Source organism: Hippocampus guttulatus, chromosome 7, assembly GCF_054856545.1.
Source record: "Hippocampus guttulatus isolate MCC_2025c chromosome 7, RoL_Hgut_1.0, whole genome shotgun sequence".
In the NCBI taxonomy this organism is placed as follows: Eukaryota; Metazoa; Chordata; class Actinopteri; order Syngnathiformes; family Syngnathidae; genus Hippocampus; species Hippocampus guttulatus.
The window spans coordinates 3,221,851-3,236,708 of record NC_141267.1 but is presented as its reverse complement, the minus strand read 5'-3'; the positions used below and the strand labels follow the sequence as shown (position 1 = coordinate 3,236,708).

General features: G+C 42.0%; 1 protein-coding gene across 1 annotated transcript in view; it reads left to right on the top strand.

The window, feature by feature from the left end:
• LOC147201997 (contactin-associated protein-like 4) overlaps window positions 1-14,858 on the top strand; it is a 111,778-nt gene that overhangs the window by 64,869 nt on the left and 32,051 nt on the right. Inside the window, exons 10-12 of the mRNA XM_086115440.1 lie at window positions 1,895-2,066; window positions 13,142-13,248; window positions 14,485-14,604. Of these exons, the coding sequence (XP_085971566.1) occupies window positions 1,895-2,066; window positions 13,142-13,248; window positions 14,485-14,604 (399 nt within the window). The remainder of the gene's footprint in view (window positions 1-1,894; window positions 2,067-13,141; window positions 13,249-14,484; window positions 14,605-14,858) is intronic.

Below are 14,858 nucleotides of genomic sequence, written 5' to 3'. Positions count from 1 at the left end.
CCCTGCGATTGGCTGGCTACCAATTCAGGGTGTCCCCCGCCTACTGCCTGATGACAGCTGGGATAGGCTCCAGCAACCCGCGACCCTAGTGACGATGAAGCGGTTCGGAAGATGAATGACTGAATGGTATCAGTGACACGAGTACCTTTAAAATTAAATCAAGCAGAATAAGAATAAGGACAAAACCGTGAATGTGAAGCAAACTGAATTGTTGTAGTCCATTATAACATATCCGGACAGAGATTTTCAATTGTTTCTCATGGTTTCTGAAAAGTAAATGAAACTTTAATAACAGTGTGGTAGCTTTACTGTCACTGATTCATGAACACATATGTTAGTCAGTAGGCGGGGCACACCCTGAACTGGTTGCCAGCCAATCGCAGGGCACACATTGATGAACAACCATCCGCGCTCAAACTCACACCTAGGGACAATTTAAGATAAGATAAGAAAACCTTTATTAGTCTCGCAATGGAGAAATTCCAGATTCACAGCAGCAAAGTTACGAAAGGAAGAAGTAGAACAACAAAATATAGGAGCTGCTGGAAAGGCAGCCACTCACGCGGCGCCATTTTGAAGTCAAAATAACAAAAATAACACAACACAACACATAGGACACAGACAGTCGTGCAATCTTCACCACTTTTCTGCATACACTTTGTTCTCTGAAGCAGTTATAGATGAAAGAGGAGAGGATCAAAGTGTCCTTTCACCAGTGGATGAGAGTGTCCCAAAAACCTGCCACGCATGTCTTTTGAAAGTGGGAGGAAATCGGAGTACCCGGAGAAAAACCATGCAGGCACAGGGAGAACATGCAAACTCCACACAGGAAGGCCAGAGCCGGATTCGGAACCCGCACCCCTGCACTGTGAGGCCGACGCACTAAAGAGTCAGCCACCAGGTCGCCCCAATTCAATACAATACATCTTTATTTTTATCGCACTTTCACAACAACTGCAGCTGTAACAAAGCACTTTAGAAAACAGTTAACCTAAAATAACAAAATAATATAGCACAACACATAACAAAAACAGTCAGAACGCCACTTTTCCTGCATACGCTTTGTTGTTTGAAGCAGTTATAGATGAAAGAGGAGAGGATCAAAGTGTCCTTTCACCTGTGGATCAGAGACGTCATGCACAAAATGTGCACACGTCTGCTACAAGCTAAGTTTGAAAGTAAACAAGAAGCTGTAGCGTTGACAAAATGAGACTGGTTCACTAATCCTGTCCCATATAAATCCGCTTCAATTCTAAGCGGCAAAACTCATTGTTGACCAATCTAAAGTGTTGAAAAAAACTCTCTTCGATGATACAATGTTTAGGATTGAGCAAAAAAGCTGTTTTGGGGTCTCTTGAAAAGTGACAATTTTGGAGGTACCAAGATAATGCCTGGTGTGTGATGTTCTTTCTTCGTGGTGCATTTTTGACTGATGCGACTTATACTCACAAACGACTTTTGTCAAATATCCAATGATGCTTGCCATAAATTCATTTTTCCCCCTAAATATGTCTTAAGGTCATGGCGAGTTAACAAAGACATGCTGAAATACTGTAGATCATAATTCAAAACAATAACAACTCTGAATTATCATTCATGAATATGGTCAAGGGTTTCTAAATGTAAGTCTTTCTGTTGCGAGTTTCTCCTTCTCACGTTCACCAGGATTTGCCAGGGAGCCGCTGACTGAACAGCCCTTGAGTAATTTAATCAGCATAATCATGTTTCGCAGTTGAGTGCTGCCATTTAACACTTTAATATCAGATAATTAATACAATTTAAAGTTGAATTTTATGGTAATTACGCAGCAGCATAAGAGTAGACACTAGTCAACAATACATAGTGGTAGCAAAGCCTGTATTCCATTAACTGTGTTGTCTTGCGTGTTCCTCAGGCTGTCCTCCGTCGGGTGGTCATCACAAATGTAGCAACCCCGTTACAACTTTCCAGGGTTGTATGCGCCTTGTGACTCTGTCTAAACATCCGGCGGACTTCATCAAGATGCAAGAAAGGCTGCTCGGAAATTACAGCCACTTGCAGATTGATATGTGTGGCATCACCGACAGGTAAAGCTCCAAATGCACTGGCCTTGCAAAACCAACTCACAACACACTGCATGTGCCTTATGAAATATATCCATCCGTCCATCCATTTTCTGATCCGGTTATCCTCACGAGGGTCGTGGGGCGTGCTGGAGCCTATCCCAGCTGTCTTCGGCCAGTAGGCAGGGGACACCCTGAACCGGTTGCCAGCCAATTGCAGGGCATGCACAGATGAACAACCATCCGCGCTCACACTCACACCTAGGGACAATTTTGAGTGTTCATTCACCTGCAATGCATGTTGATGGAATGTGGGAGGAAACCAGAGTACTCGGAGAAACCCCATGCAGGCCCAGGGAGAACATGCAAACCCCACACAGAATCAAACTCTGCACCTCTGCACTGTGAGGCCGAAGTACGAACCAGTCGCCCACCGGGCCGCCTTATTAAATTTGATTACAATAGAATGTAAAATAATAATAATAATAATAAAAATGTTAAATTTGAATTTTTCTTTTTTTTTTTCCTAGACAGCTACAGTACTTTGTTAGTTGAACCCACGAAGATGAAGTTAATGTTTGTTACATCAATCCACTCCTTCTCAATTCGTGGGGCAGGCCTCCTGGGCGAATGGGACCTGGGCAACATGTTTTTTTTTTTTTTTTTCCCATACAAGAATTAAGAGTAATTTTAAAATCCACTACAGTAGGTGGCAGTGGCGCTCTCATGTGTATATTTTCCATTTGAACCAAGTTCGCTTGAAGCCTTTTCTGTAAGCTACAAAACATGTTCATAAAGTTGTTCTTTGTTGTGAGATGATCTATATTTCTTTATTTTTTTGTTGTTGTTTTCTTTAATTTTAATAAGCATGCAGTGTGCTGCAGAGGTGTACAGGACGTATCAAAGATTTTAGAGACAAATGAAACATTTATTGTCAGGATGGAGAGTTAGGGGGTTCGAAATGTTTTCTTTTTCTGAGGGGGGGGAGCAATACAGAAAATAATTGAGAAGCACTGCATTAATCCAATCAAATAAATACATGATTGCAGGTAGCTTGGAACTTACCTGAATCATTTTCATTTTAATGTGGAGTCAAATCTAAAAGAACCATTATCGGCAGTTATCTGTGAGTCCCAAAAAAATCCATGACATACTTTTCGCTCCAGATATCGCAACCCTGCTAGATCAGGTATTATTGGTAGAATTCTGAAAGAAGAGAGAACAGGAATTATGACACAAATATCAACATTAGAAGTGGCGAGTTGTGTTTTTTATCGATTTATTTTCTCACTCCACATCTCGACAGCAGTTTGGTCAGATTGGTTACAACTACAGAGAGAGATGTCAACTGTGAAAAGTTGCTGATAAGAAGAACAGACACTAAACTGTAGCACTGGCTATTAGCCAGTGGCTAATAATTACAATACAATACAATACAATACATGCTGATTTATACAGTATAGCGCTTTCACAACAGCGGCAGCTGTAACAAAGCGCTTAACAAAACAGTTAACATAAAGTAAAATAATAAACACAACACATAACATAAAACACGGACAGTCGTGCAGTCCTAACCACTTTTCCGTCACACGCTTTTTTGTTTGAAGCAGTTTGAGATGAAAGAGGAGAGAATCAAAGTGTCCTTTCACCAGTGGATCAGAGACGTCATGCTCAAAATGTGCACACGTCGGCTACAAGCTAAGTTTCAAAGTCAACAAGAAGCTGTAGCATCCATTGACGAAAAAGAGATTGGTTCACTTCTCCTGTCACATGTAAATCCATTTCAATTCCAAGCGGCGACTCTCAGTTCCAAATACGCATCGGCGCTCTGCGCCAACGCTCCTCTCTCCTCATCCTCAACTTCAGCAGCCATCCATCCAGCCGCACCAATGCCGACTGTCCAACAGCGCCGACATAGCCACTGAACAAAACGGGGTTGTGAAAAATGCTGCCCATTACAGGCGCAAAAAACACAAGCACCCCGGGGCTGTCCAACACCGACAGTCAATGGCGCCGTCATTCCTCCCAATCAAAATCTGTGCTGGTACAGGCGTGCTGCCGAGAAGGCGCAACCACCAAGCACAGATACTTCTCCTTTGACGAATGTCATGGCCAAAAAGCGCTGAAAACAGTCCATATCAGGTCCACACGATGAAACAACAAACAACATGTGACAAAACAAAAGACAAAAATACCAAAAAAGAACAAAAAAGCAAGGCTCTTGAAGAGCACTTGCCGAAGGCTGCCTACTCGGGCGCCATCTTGGGAAAAAAATAAAATAAATAAAAACTTCACAACATTCACAGTTAAACCTTTTCTTTTCGTTTGGATTGGAATTGCGCCCATGTAAAACAAACAGTGGAATTATTATTCGTAGAAGAAAATGTTTTCCAGACAATATCCTTATTGTAAATGCTTGTCTTTCATTATCCCAGCAAGACGTGAAACCTCTGAGAGAGAAAAAGAAAAAAACTAGGACAACTCGGACAATATATTTTCAGTGCTGTCAAATCGTTTCTATTGAAGTGATTAAAATGAGTGATACTGTTGGGACTTCAGCTCCTGTTTCCAACATTTCACACAATGTTGCAGCATCAGCACCCTGGAAAGTGTCCTGACGTCTTTGTCTTTTGAATGCTGAAAAGCAGTTTACACCATAGCATATGTTTTTTTTTTATTTGTTGCGGAAAGGATTGAGCGGGGGTGTCACTAGTTTCATAGCATTACTTGCATGATATGATGAAAATACTTTGATAGAGAGGAGTAGCATTTTATTTGAGATTTTCACACTGCTTTGAAATTATTTTAAGCCATTCTGCCGAATTGTTTCAAATTGCTGTCACACCATGAAAATGACGATTTACAAAACAATGAAGTGTTCAGATTTTGCAAACATATTATTATCTTGTAATGATTTTATCACAAAACATTCATTGAGATACTATTAAATTTGATATTTAAAAAAATATATTTTATGTCACTTCCTACTGGGAGGTAGCTCTCTTAACCTCTAACTCCAAAATTTCAAATACTGAAAAGAACATTTAAATGGTCGTTTCTAAATATTCAATTTGAATAGACCTTTTTTGATTGCTATTAAATGTATGGTGAAAGATGCACATTGATTTTGTAGATTTTTTGAAAAAATTTTATGTAAAAAGAAAAAAAAAACGTGTCCCAACTTTTCATGGCACTACCGAAACACAAGGAGTATTATTTGTCTGTAGGAAGGGCTTGGTTTGAGCCACATCCCCAGAAATTTCACCAAGAAGAGACATTGCCTTTCCGTTCATCCATGGTCACATGGTGAGTAATTGCTGAGCATTACTAATTACATGGACTCCAAAGTCTGAAAATCAGCACGTGGTGTTATTCAGGGACATCACTACCGAACACTTAATTTCTGCAATTAAATTGGCACTTTTGACTTTAATGCGAAATGTTGTGTTATCTATCTCTGTACACATGCTCAAAATTGTGTTTGGTAGCCACACTGGGGCTAGCATTGTTGAGCACTGTGAACCACTATCATAAAACATCACTACTGAAACAGTCACTGCCAAAACCTACGGAAATGTTTCAGTTGTGACATCATTGTTTCGGTCGTGACGATGTGATGTTCATTTTTCAATAGTGTAAGTCATAATACTTAGATGCATCTGTCATGCATACATCTTTCTGATTTTCATTATATTCAATTTCCTATTGTATTTGAATTTTAAGGGAGAAACACCAACATGCCAAAAAGCAGAGCAGAGAGACTGAGAGAGTTTCGGCGCAGAGTAAAAAATGACCCCATGAAATACCTAGAATATTGAATAAAGCAAAGGAAAAGACAAAAGAGACAGAAGGAAGAAGGAGAACTGAAATCTATCAACGACTTCTCCAGCAAAGGGCAAAGGAAAGTCAGAAGAGCGTGAAGGAAAAAGACAACAGCAACAGAGAGATGCGGATGTTTTGCTGGACTTCCTCACCATCTAGTACCTCCAGTGAAGGTGATCACGCACCGGGGCCTCGGTCTTCAGCGCTAAAAAGGGTGAACACAACTCCAGAGAAATACACAAGTTAAACCTGAAGCTCAAAGAACTGAACAAGACGGAAAACAATGTCACGGGTTGAAGCTGAAGACCTCTCCAAGAACAAAGACTCAGAAGCAGTGAATGACGTACAGTACCAAGTTCCAGATCCTATCAAAAAGCCCCTTGTGTTTCATAACACAATTTCCCCAAACATCAGTCATGCCAAAGGGCCTGTTGAGTGTTAGAGCCACCATAAAGCCAACTGCAGATTCCCCGGTCTCGTCTCTATGATCTCCTTTTACAGTATGTCAAGTACTTTCAATTGCATTTTATATATGAAAGCTGCGATGGAAATGAATATTGACTTTTCATTTCAGGTAGCCAGAGGTACTGATATACCAACGGCTAAAATGCTATAAGACACAATCCTGCCTCTTACCAAAGTGACGCTCAACTATATGGAGGAGGAAAAGATATGTAGAATAAATGCACTCCTTCCATAAGATCTTTCGAACAATCCAAGGAACACTGGGCATCCGTCAGGTTATCGCTCCAACCCTGGCACATTCAACGACAGAGTTCTCAGCTGTTTTTGCGACAGAGAGGCCACCTGTTCGTGTTTCCAACTGCCGATATTCAACATTGAACGACGTAGACACCTTGAAAAAGATGAAACAACACCTAACTCTGCAGCCCCACAAGATGGACAACGAGGGCCCCATTTCACCTTCAAGAGAAAGGAGACTCTCTGTCCAGTTGATGATTTTACCGAAGATCTTGTTGGAAGCATTTGTGGTGCATTTTCACATCTGACAATGGGCCTTATCCTGGTATTAGTGAACATATGGAACAGGGTATGTTTTCTCCTTCCAAATATTAAGTTCAATTACCGGTACATGTAAAAAAATATCCTGTTTCTCCAACTCCCATTTTTTCATATTATTCTCCGATCTCCAACAGGTGTCCGGGAGGTGAAGGTAATACACACAACATTAGGCGAAACCGATACTTCTGGCCACGAACTGAGGACAAGATTTGGGTGTTCCAGGGCCAAAGTCACCCTTATTTCAGAACACAATTTCCCCAAACCTCCTCCATCACCCTTATCAACCCCCACCCCCAAAACAGTGACACAGAGGCATGCTCAAATCTGCCCTGCTGTGTTGTTAATTTTTGTAGCAATTTGGAACCTATCACTTTGATTATCTCCTCTTTCATCTAGAACTGCTTTAAACAACAAAGAATACACAGGAAAAGTGGCTAAGATCAGAGACGATTGCTCTAAGACTGCAAAGGAAGCTCAGCTTCCCCTAAAATGTCCAAAAATAAGTGATCAAATATATGTGTGGACATACAATTGTTTGGATATGTCATTGACTAAATATGCGCTACAACACACTCAACTTTTGTTCCGAATCAGCTTCTTATTACTGGTTACGACGCGACTCTCTTCTCATTCATTCCCGTAGCTTCACTGTGCTTTAAACTGTGTGGACGCTGAGCGTCTGCCGCGCGGACGCTGGGCGTCGGGAGTTCAGAGCCCGTTGTCCCAATGCATTGAAACAAGACGAGTCATTGGATAAATGCTGGTTTTGTCCCACCCATCGGACACTCAGTGTCTCTGGGAGTCTATGGACAGTGGGCGTTTATTGACTGGCCTGGGCGCTCAGCTTTTCTGCATGATGATCGAATGATCTGTCTGAGCCTGAATCTCTTTTTGATTGACAGCGAAATTAGCCCATCACTGATCAATGCAATGCCTCAGGTCTACAAACTGCTGTCATTAGTGGCAACGATTGGAGCTACATCTGCAGGTGTAGAGAGGAGCTTCTCTTGTTTAAAGTGGCTCAAGTCTTACACCTGCAACACCATGGGCCAAGGCCATTAAAGCAGCCTAGGTCTGCTGGCCATAGAGAGGACACTAGTTAAGTCCATGGAAAAGACGTCTTGTTTTTATGACAGGGTCACAGATCAGTTTCTTGAAAAGGAATGGAGAGTAGAATTCACTTATAAATAAACGGACACATTTGTTTGTTTGTTTGTTTGTTTATTGAACATAAAACATATATACAGTAATAATTTGACAGAAAATAAGGTAGATAAAAAAAGTAAAAAGAAAGAAATCAATCTTCATTCAACACAGTTATTATGTTCAAGGGAGTAGGAAGATTTTATGATGTAGGCCGAAATTGAGCTTCCCCTCCTTGACAGACCAGCATCCGCCACTGGCTAAGATTGCATGACTGTCCGTGTTTTATATTATGTGTTGTTTTATATTATTTTGTTATTTTATGTTAACTATGTTCTGTTCGTGTTAAGAAACGTGCCTGGGGACTACGGCTGAAAACTACCATTAATGCTAAGTCCGGCGCATTTACACTGTTGTGTTGATTAATGTGCACTGTCCCAATGAAATAAAGAAAAGAACATGATTGATTATTTTCTTCTTCCTGTTTGTTGTGTTTTTGTGTTTTCAAAGCAGAGAGACCAATTTTAAGTTGGAAAAAAACACCATATATATATATATATCACATGCTTGTGTAAATGTTAATTGCAAGAAACATCATACTTGAAATGCTTGAAGTAATTCCTTGTTTGCAATCAAGTAAGCCATCTGTTAAAATAAGTTCTTCCATTCCATGTATTTCTTTTTATGCTCGTTAAGCAGAGAAGCTGCCTGGTGAGGCTTACAAAACGTACTTTTTGTGTGTTACGCAAAAAATTTTGACATTCCAATTAAACTGTCATATGGAAGACAAAACCAATGTTATTTCTGCAATGATGAATTAATGCACCCTGTGATTGACTGATAACCTGGCCAGCGTGGACCCTGCATTTCCCCCCAGGCAGATGCAATTAGCTGCAGTTAAATCCAACAAAACCAGACACACATTGACTCATACAGCAGTAGCATGTGCCAGACATAATTTTCCAGGATTGAAGAATATGATATGGAACTGGCCAAAATAGTGAAATGATATTATGATTAATATTATGAATACTGTTCTGCACCTATCTAAAGAATGACTTGAGTGTACAGATCAAAACCTACAAAAGAGAAAATGTGTCATATTGAACAACATTAGCTCATCATGTTGGCTTACAACTTAGATCGGGCTCTATTTTGAGGAAGCATTATTTTGACTACACTATACCAAGATAGGGCGGCCCGGTAGTCCAGTGGTTAGCACATCAACTTCACAGTGCAGAGGAACCGGGTTCAATTCCATTCCGGCCTCACTGTGTGGAGTTTGCATGTTATCCCCGGGCCTGCGTGTGTTTTCTCCGGGTGCTCCGGTCTCCTCCCACATTCCAAAAACATGCATGGCTGGCTGATTGAACACACTAAATTGTCCCTAGGTGTGAGTGTGCGCACGCATGGTTGTTTGTCTCTGTGTGCCCTGCGATTGGCTGGCAACCGGTTCAGGGTGTCCCCCGCCTACTGCCCGGAGACGGCTGGGATAGGCTCCGCCCCCCCCCCCCCCCCGCGACCCTGGTGAGGATTAAGCGGTTCGGAAAATGGATGGATGGATATACCAAGATGTATTTAGAGATGATTGTGCTCGATGGTGAAGATGGAAAGAAACGATTACATTGGATAACATGAGCTATTGCTGCTCAACACATCGACATAATTGTTGGCCACGCGATTAGCGATGCCATTCCTGGCGTGTGGTCACACCTGCTCTTCATAAAAACTCCTTGGGTCACGTCACACCAAACACTTCAGTGATATCACCATCGTATAGCAAAGTGATTAAAGTCAGTTTAACAGACTCGTGGCAAGTTAACTTTGGCAAGCTTCATGAATGCAACGGTTTATCGCCAAGTAGTTCAATGAGGACACCCAACTGAATGAAGTGCTTCTGTCTCAATGAACTCGTCCAACTGTGGACGGGGACTGTCGGTATTCAGCTCCTCCTTCGAGTGGCTGACGCATGCGTGACTCATGTGCTGCCCTCAATGAGCATGCACATTCAAACTGGATTCAATATAAGTAAAATGTACTTGGGTTTCTATGTTTTATGCGTCGTGTCTTTTAATTGTGTAAATGTTATGAGCCACTTTTGAGTGAATGTTACTCTTGTATTAGTTTGTTCAGTGTATGAATACATTGTGTTGTATTTACACCATTATTTAGAGTTATCATCAAAACCCCAATTTATATGTAGATATTATTAACATTTAGTAGATGTAATTTACTACACCCAAAAGTTCTTTATTACAGTGCATGACTGATGTACCAATACACGAGAGAACCTCCTTAAAGAAATGTGGAGGAACAGAGTCATAAGACAAGCCAGGTGGCCGCATCCTCTAAAAACATCAAGGAAACAACCTCAAAAGAATTTAAGACTGCTGAACACAGGACATAACGGAGAGGCAAATGTAGCGTTTGAAATAAGTAGCTGTAGAAACACTCGGAGAAAAATGAATCAATCGATTGCACATTTCAGGGGAAGAGTCAAAGCAAATCGGCGGAGGGAGTTTAACCCTTTCATGCACCCTGTAACATGATAAGCAGTCCACTGTTGTCCTTGAAAAGGTTAAGTACCGAATCAATAGTTTTAAACGGTACACATGGGTTGTGACAAGTTCGTCTGAATGAGGTTTGATAAACGTTCTCTTTTGGCCTCTTTAACTGTGAACAGGTAGTTACGTCAACAGTCTTTCCATATTTGATAAGAGCTTTTTTTTTCCACTTTGCGGGAACAGACCAGCAGTGAGAGGGTTAAAAATCCAGATCTGGATGCCGCAGGGGCAGATTTAACAGCAGCACAAGAAAAGACAGCAGTGAAGAATTTTTTTTTATGATCGGAAACCACCTTGTCCAAAACTTTTTTTGGACAAATTGAACATTTGACCATAAATAAAAACTAGGTGGCGGCCCGGTAGTCCAGTGGTTAGCACGTTGACTTCACAGTGCAGAGGTTCAATTCCAGCTCCGGCCTCCCTGTGTGGAGTTTGCATGTTCTCCCCGGGCCTGCGTGGGTTTTCTCCGGGTACTCCGGTTTCCTCCCACATTCCAAAAATATGCATGGCAGGCTGATTGATCACTCTAAATTGTCCCGAGGTGTGAGTGAGGGTGTGCATGGTTGTTCGTCTCTGTGTGCCCTGCGATTGGCTGGCTACCAATTCGGGGTGTCCCCCGCCTACTGCCCGAAGGCAGCTGGGATAGGCTCCAGCACCCCCGCGACCCTAGTGAGGATGAAGCGGTTCGGAAGATGAATGAATGAATAAAAACTAGGTCTAAAGCAGGAGTGGCCAACCCGCGGCTTGTGAGCTGCATGCGGCTCTTTGGTTGGTTCAATGCGGCTCCCGGGCTTTCACACGACAAGCGTCGAAAACGCCTCGGCAGTGGCGATGCCATTCAAAAAGGCGCTAACTACACAGAACTACTCAGCCTATCATCGCACCGTTAGTTGATTGACATAGAGGGCAACCAATCAGATGACTGAATCACCGCTCATGCGCAAACAACGGCGCTAAGCGCTAAGCTAGTCAGTGAATTACCTCTGATTTTAAGGCAGGGGTGACCAATACGTCGATCAGAATCGACCGGGAGCCAGCGAACTGGTCCCAAGTCGACCGTAAGGGGTGGGAGGAGGAAATGCGTGAGGAAAAAAAATGATTTGTTTGTTTTGTTTGTTCTTTAGCTTTCATTCATTTTTGGCCCGTTCCGACTGTTGCTCATCGGGGTGTGCGTGCATATGTGCGCGAGTGCTCTGGTGGGCACCCGCGTGCGTGCGTGTGTGTGCGTGCGTGTATGCTTGCACGTGCGCGATTTGGTCGTTCGTGAGAAGTTGGTCGCTTCAAAAGTCGATCTTTGGCCAAAAAGGTGTGTGTGAGTGTGTGTGTGCGTGCGCGCGTGCATGTTTGAGTGTGTGCACGCGCGTGCGCGAGGAAGGGTATGATGTGGCTCTTTGTAGTAACAGTAAAAAATTGGCTCTTCGTCTCCGACTGGTTGGCCACCCCTGGTCTAAAGTATGTCATTGTTCATGTGTCGGGCTTGTCATAAGTACAAAATTAAAGGAAACAATGAGACTTAAAAAGTCCTTTGCCAGTGTTTTATTCGGAGAAATCACATGAATATTAAAATCCCTCGAGAACAATATGACCGTACTTGAGCCTGATTTCAGCTGGAAGATTTGTAGTCATGGCGGCCTGGTAGTCCAGTGGTTAGCACGTTGATTTCACAGTGCAGAGGTACCGGGTTCAATTCCAGCTCCGGCCTCCCTGTGTGGAGTTTGCATGTTCTCCCCGGGCCTGCGTGTTTTTTCTCCAGGTCCTACGGTTTCCTCCCACATTCCAAACACATGCATGGCAGGCTGATCGAACACTCAAAATTGTCCCTAGGTGTGAGTGTGGGCGTGGATGGTTGTTCGTCTCTGTGTGCCCTGCGATTGGCTGGCAACCGGTTCAGGGTGTCGCCCGTCTACTGCCCGAAGACAGCTGGGATAGGCTCCAGCACCCCCCACGACCCTCGTGAGGATAAAGCGGTTCGGAGAATGAATGAATGAAAAAGGATTTGAAGTCACTCACAAAGTCCCTATTGGACGGTATTTAGGAGGACGGTAAATGACAAGGCAGAGCATCGGACCATAATGGCCTATTTCAAAGAAAGTTGCTTCAAAGCTGCTGATTGATTTAGCCAATATACACAACAATGGCAAAGAGCAGTTAACGGGACAAATAACAATACAGCATCGTGGCTATATCTATCTACAGTATCAATCTACATACTGTAGATAGATATATATCTATATCTATCTATATATAGATAGATATATATCTATCTATCTCTCTCTCTATATATCTATATATATAGATATAAATTTTAATCAAATATTAAATTAATTAAATACGACAGCATGGGGTACAAATGGTGGACGACTGGTTTGCACGTCCAGCTCACAGTGCGGCAGTGCAAGGTTTGATAATATGTATTTAGTTTTTTTTGTGTTTTGTTTTAATTTAGCAGCGCAATTCATTTCAGTAACTTTATTTATATATTTTTTTTCACAATTTATGAGAAACTAACAGAAAACCTTCCTTTTTGCTCACTTGTCTGGCTCACAGGTGCTCCCCCAATCACTGTGAACATGGAGGAACATGTACTCAGTCATGGCGCACCTTCCATTGTAACTGTTCCAACAATGGCTACAGAGGCGCTACCTGTCACAGCTGTAAGCAAAAGGTTTTTGTGATGTTAAGATGGAAAATAATGTGATATCTATCTATCTGTCTATCTATCTATGACATTAATGTGAATTCCCCCTTGAGACACTGACAGATAAATTAATCCATCCATTATCTGAGCCGCTCATCCTCAAGAGGGTTACGGGTGTGCTGGAGCCTTTCCCAGCCGTCGTTGGGCAATCGGCGGTGCACACCCTCAACCGGTTGCCAGCCGATTGCAGGGCACACAAAGACAACCAACCATCCACACTCACAATTAAAGCTTGGGCCAATGTAGAATGCTCCTATAACCTGCAATGCATGTTTTTGGAATGTGGGAGGAAACCCACGTAGGCACGGAGACAACATGCGAACTCCACACAGAAAGGTCGGAGCCCAGAACTGATCCCTGGAACTCTGCACTGTGAGACGGACATGCTAACCAGTCATCCACCGTGCTGCGAAAGATAACTTGTATTTCATAAATTAACAAAAGCGGCATTCTTTTTCTTGCTGCTTACTCAGGGGCAGGGAAACGTGCTAAGACCCATTAAAATTCAGCAGGCATGTTGCAACATTAGCATTACGTGAGGCCAGTATGTATATTAGATGTAAATACATATTTTACTCACACATCTCGACATCTTTTAGGACATAATGCAAAAGGCCATGATGAAAAATGTGTATCAGCCCCGCAGTGTAAGCGGGCATGGTATTGCTGCATGAAAAAACACGCACAGCAGCTGGTGTTCAGTGCGTTCATATTTCAGGATTTCATCAAAAATCTTTAATTTTATTCAGATGTTCACTATTAACCAATTGACCTTCAATGTCCACATGATCCGAGGTTATCATCGTTCCACTTAATTATATGAAGAAAAAAAATGTGAACCTCCTCAGCTTTTTATTTTTGCATTATTGAATACATTATGTTGAAACGGACATTGATGCAAATCTGGCACAGTAGAAATGCAATATCGTCATCTCGTTCTGGAGCAGCCCATCAAAAGCCATTTGTAAAAACCCATTTTAGAAGCGACAATAGAATGTTCTACTTTAGTTTTTTATCGTTAGCCAGGCACAGGAAATTCCAAAATGTTGCAATGTTGCGCCTTGGTTAAAAACACGCCGAGACACACAAAACACTTTTCTTGACACCTGTTCATGTGAGAGCGAATTTCAAGATTTTAAAAAGATCCTTCATGATCCAGATATTTTGAGCTGGTGTTTATTTTTCTCCACAGCAAGATATGAGCAGTCCTGTGAGGCATACAAACACAAAGGGAGAACATCAGGACATTATTATGTGGATGTGGATGGCAGTGGACCAATCAAACCTCAACTGGTATACTGCAACATGTCAGGTGACACATGCGCGCGCACACACATACACACACACACACAAACCTATTTAAACATTCATGGCATAATTCCATTATTCACACAGTTTCAATCTACTCTTTACTAAATATTTTCTTTATTACATTTAATGTAATTTGCTCATTTGTTTTTTTTTTCTAACTATTAAGTTATATATTGCCAAAAGTATTCTCTCACCCATCTGAATAATTGGAATCGGGTGTTCCCAGCATGGTGCCAGGACTTTTTTCTCTCCCGG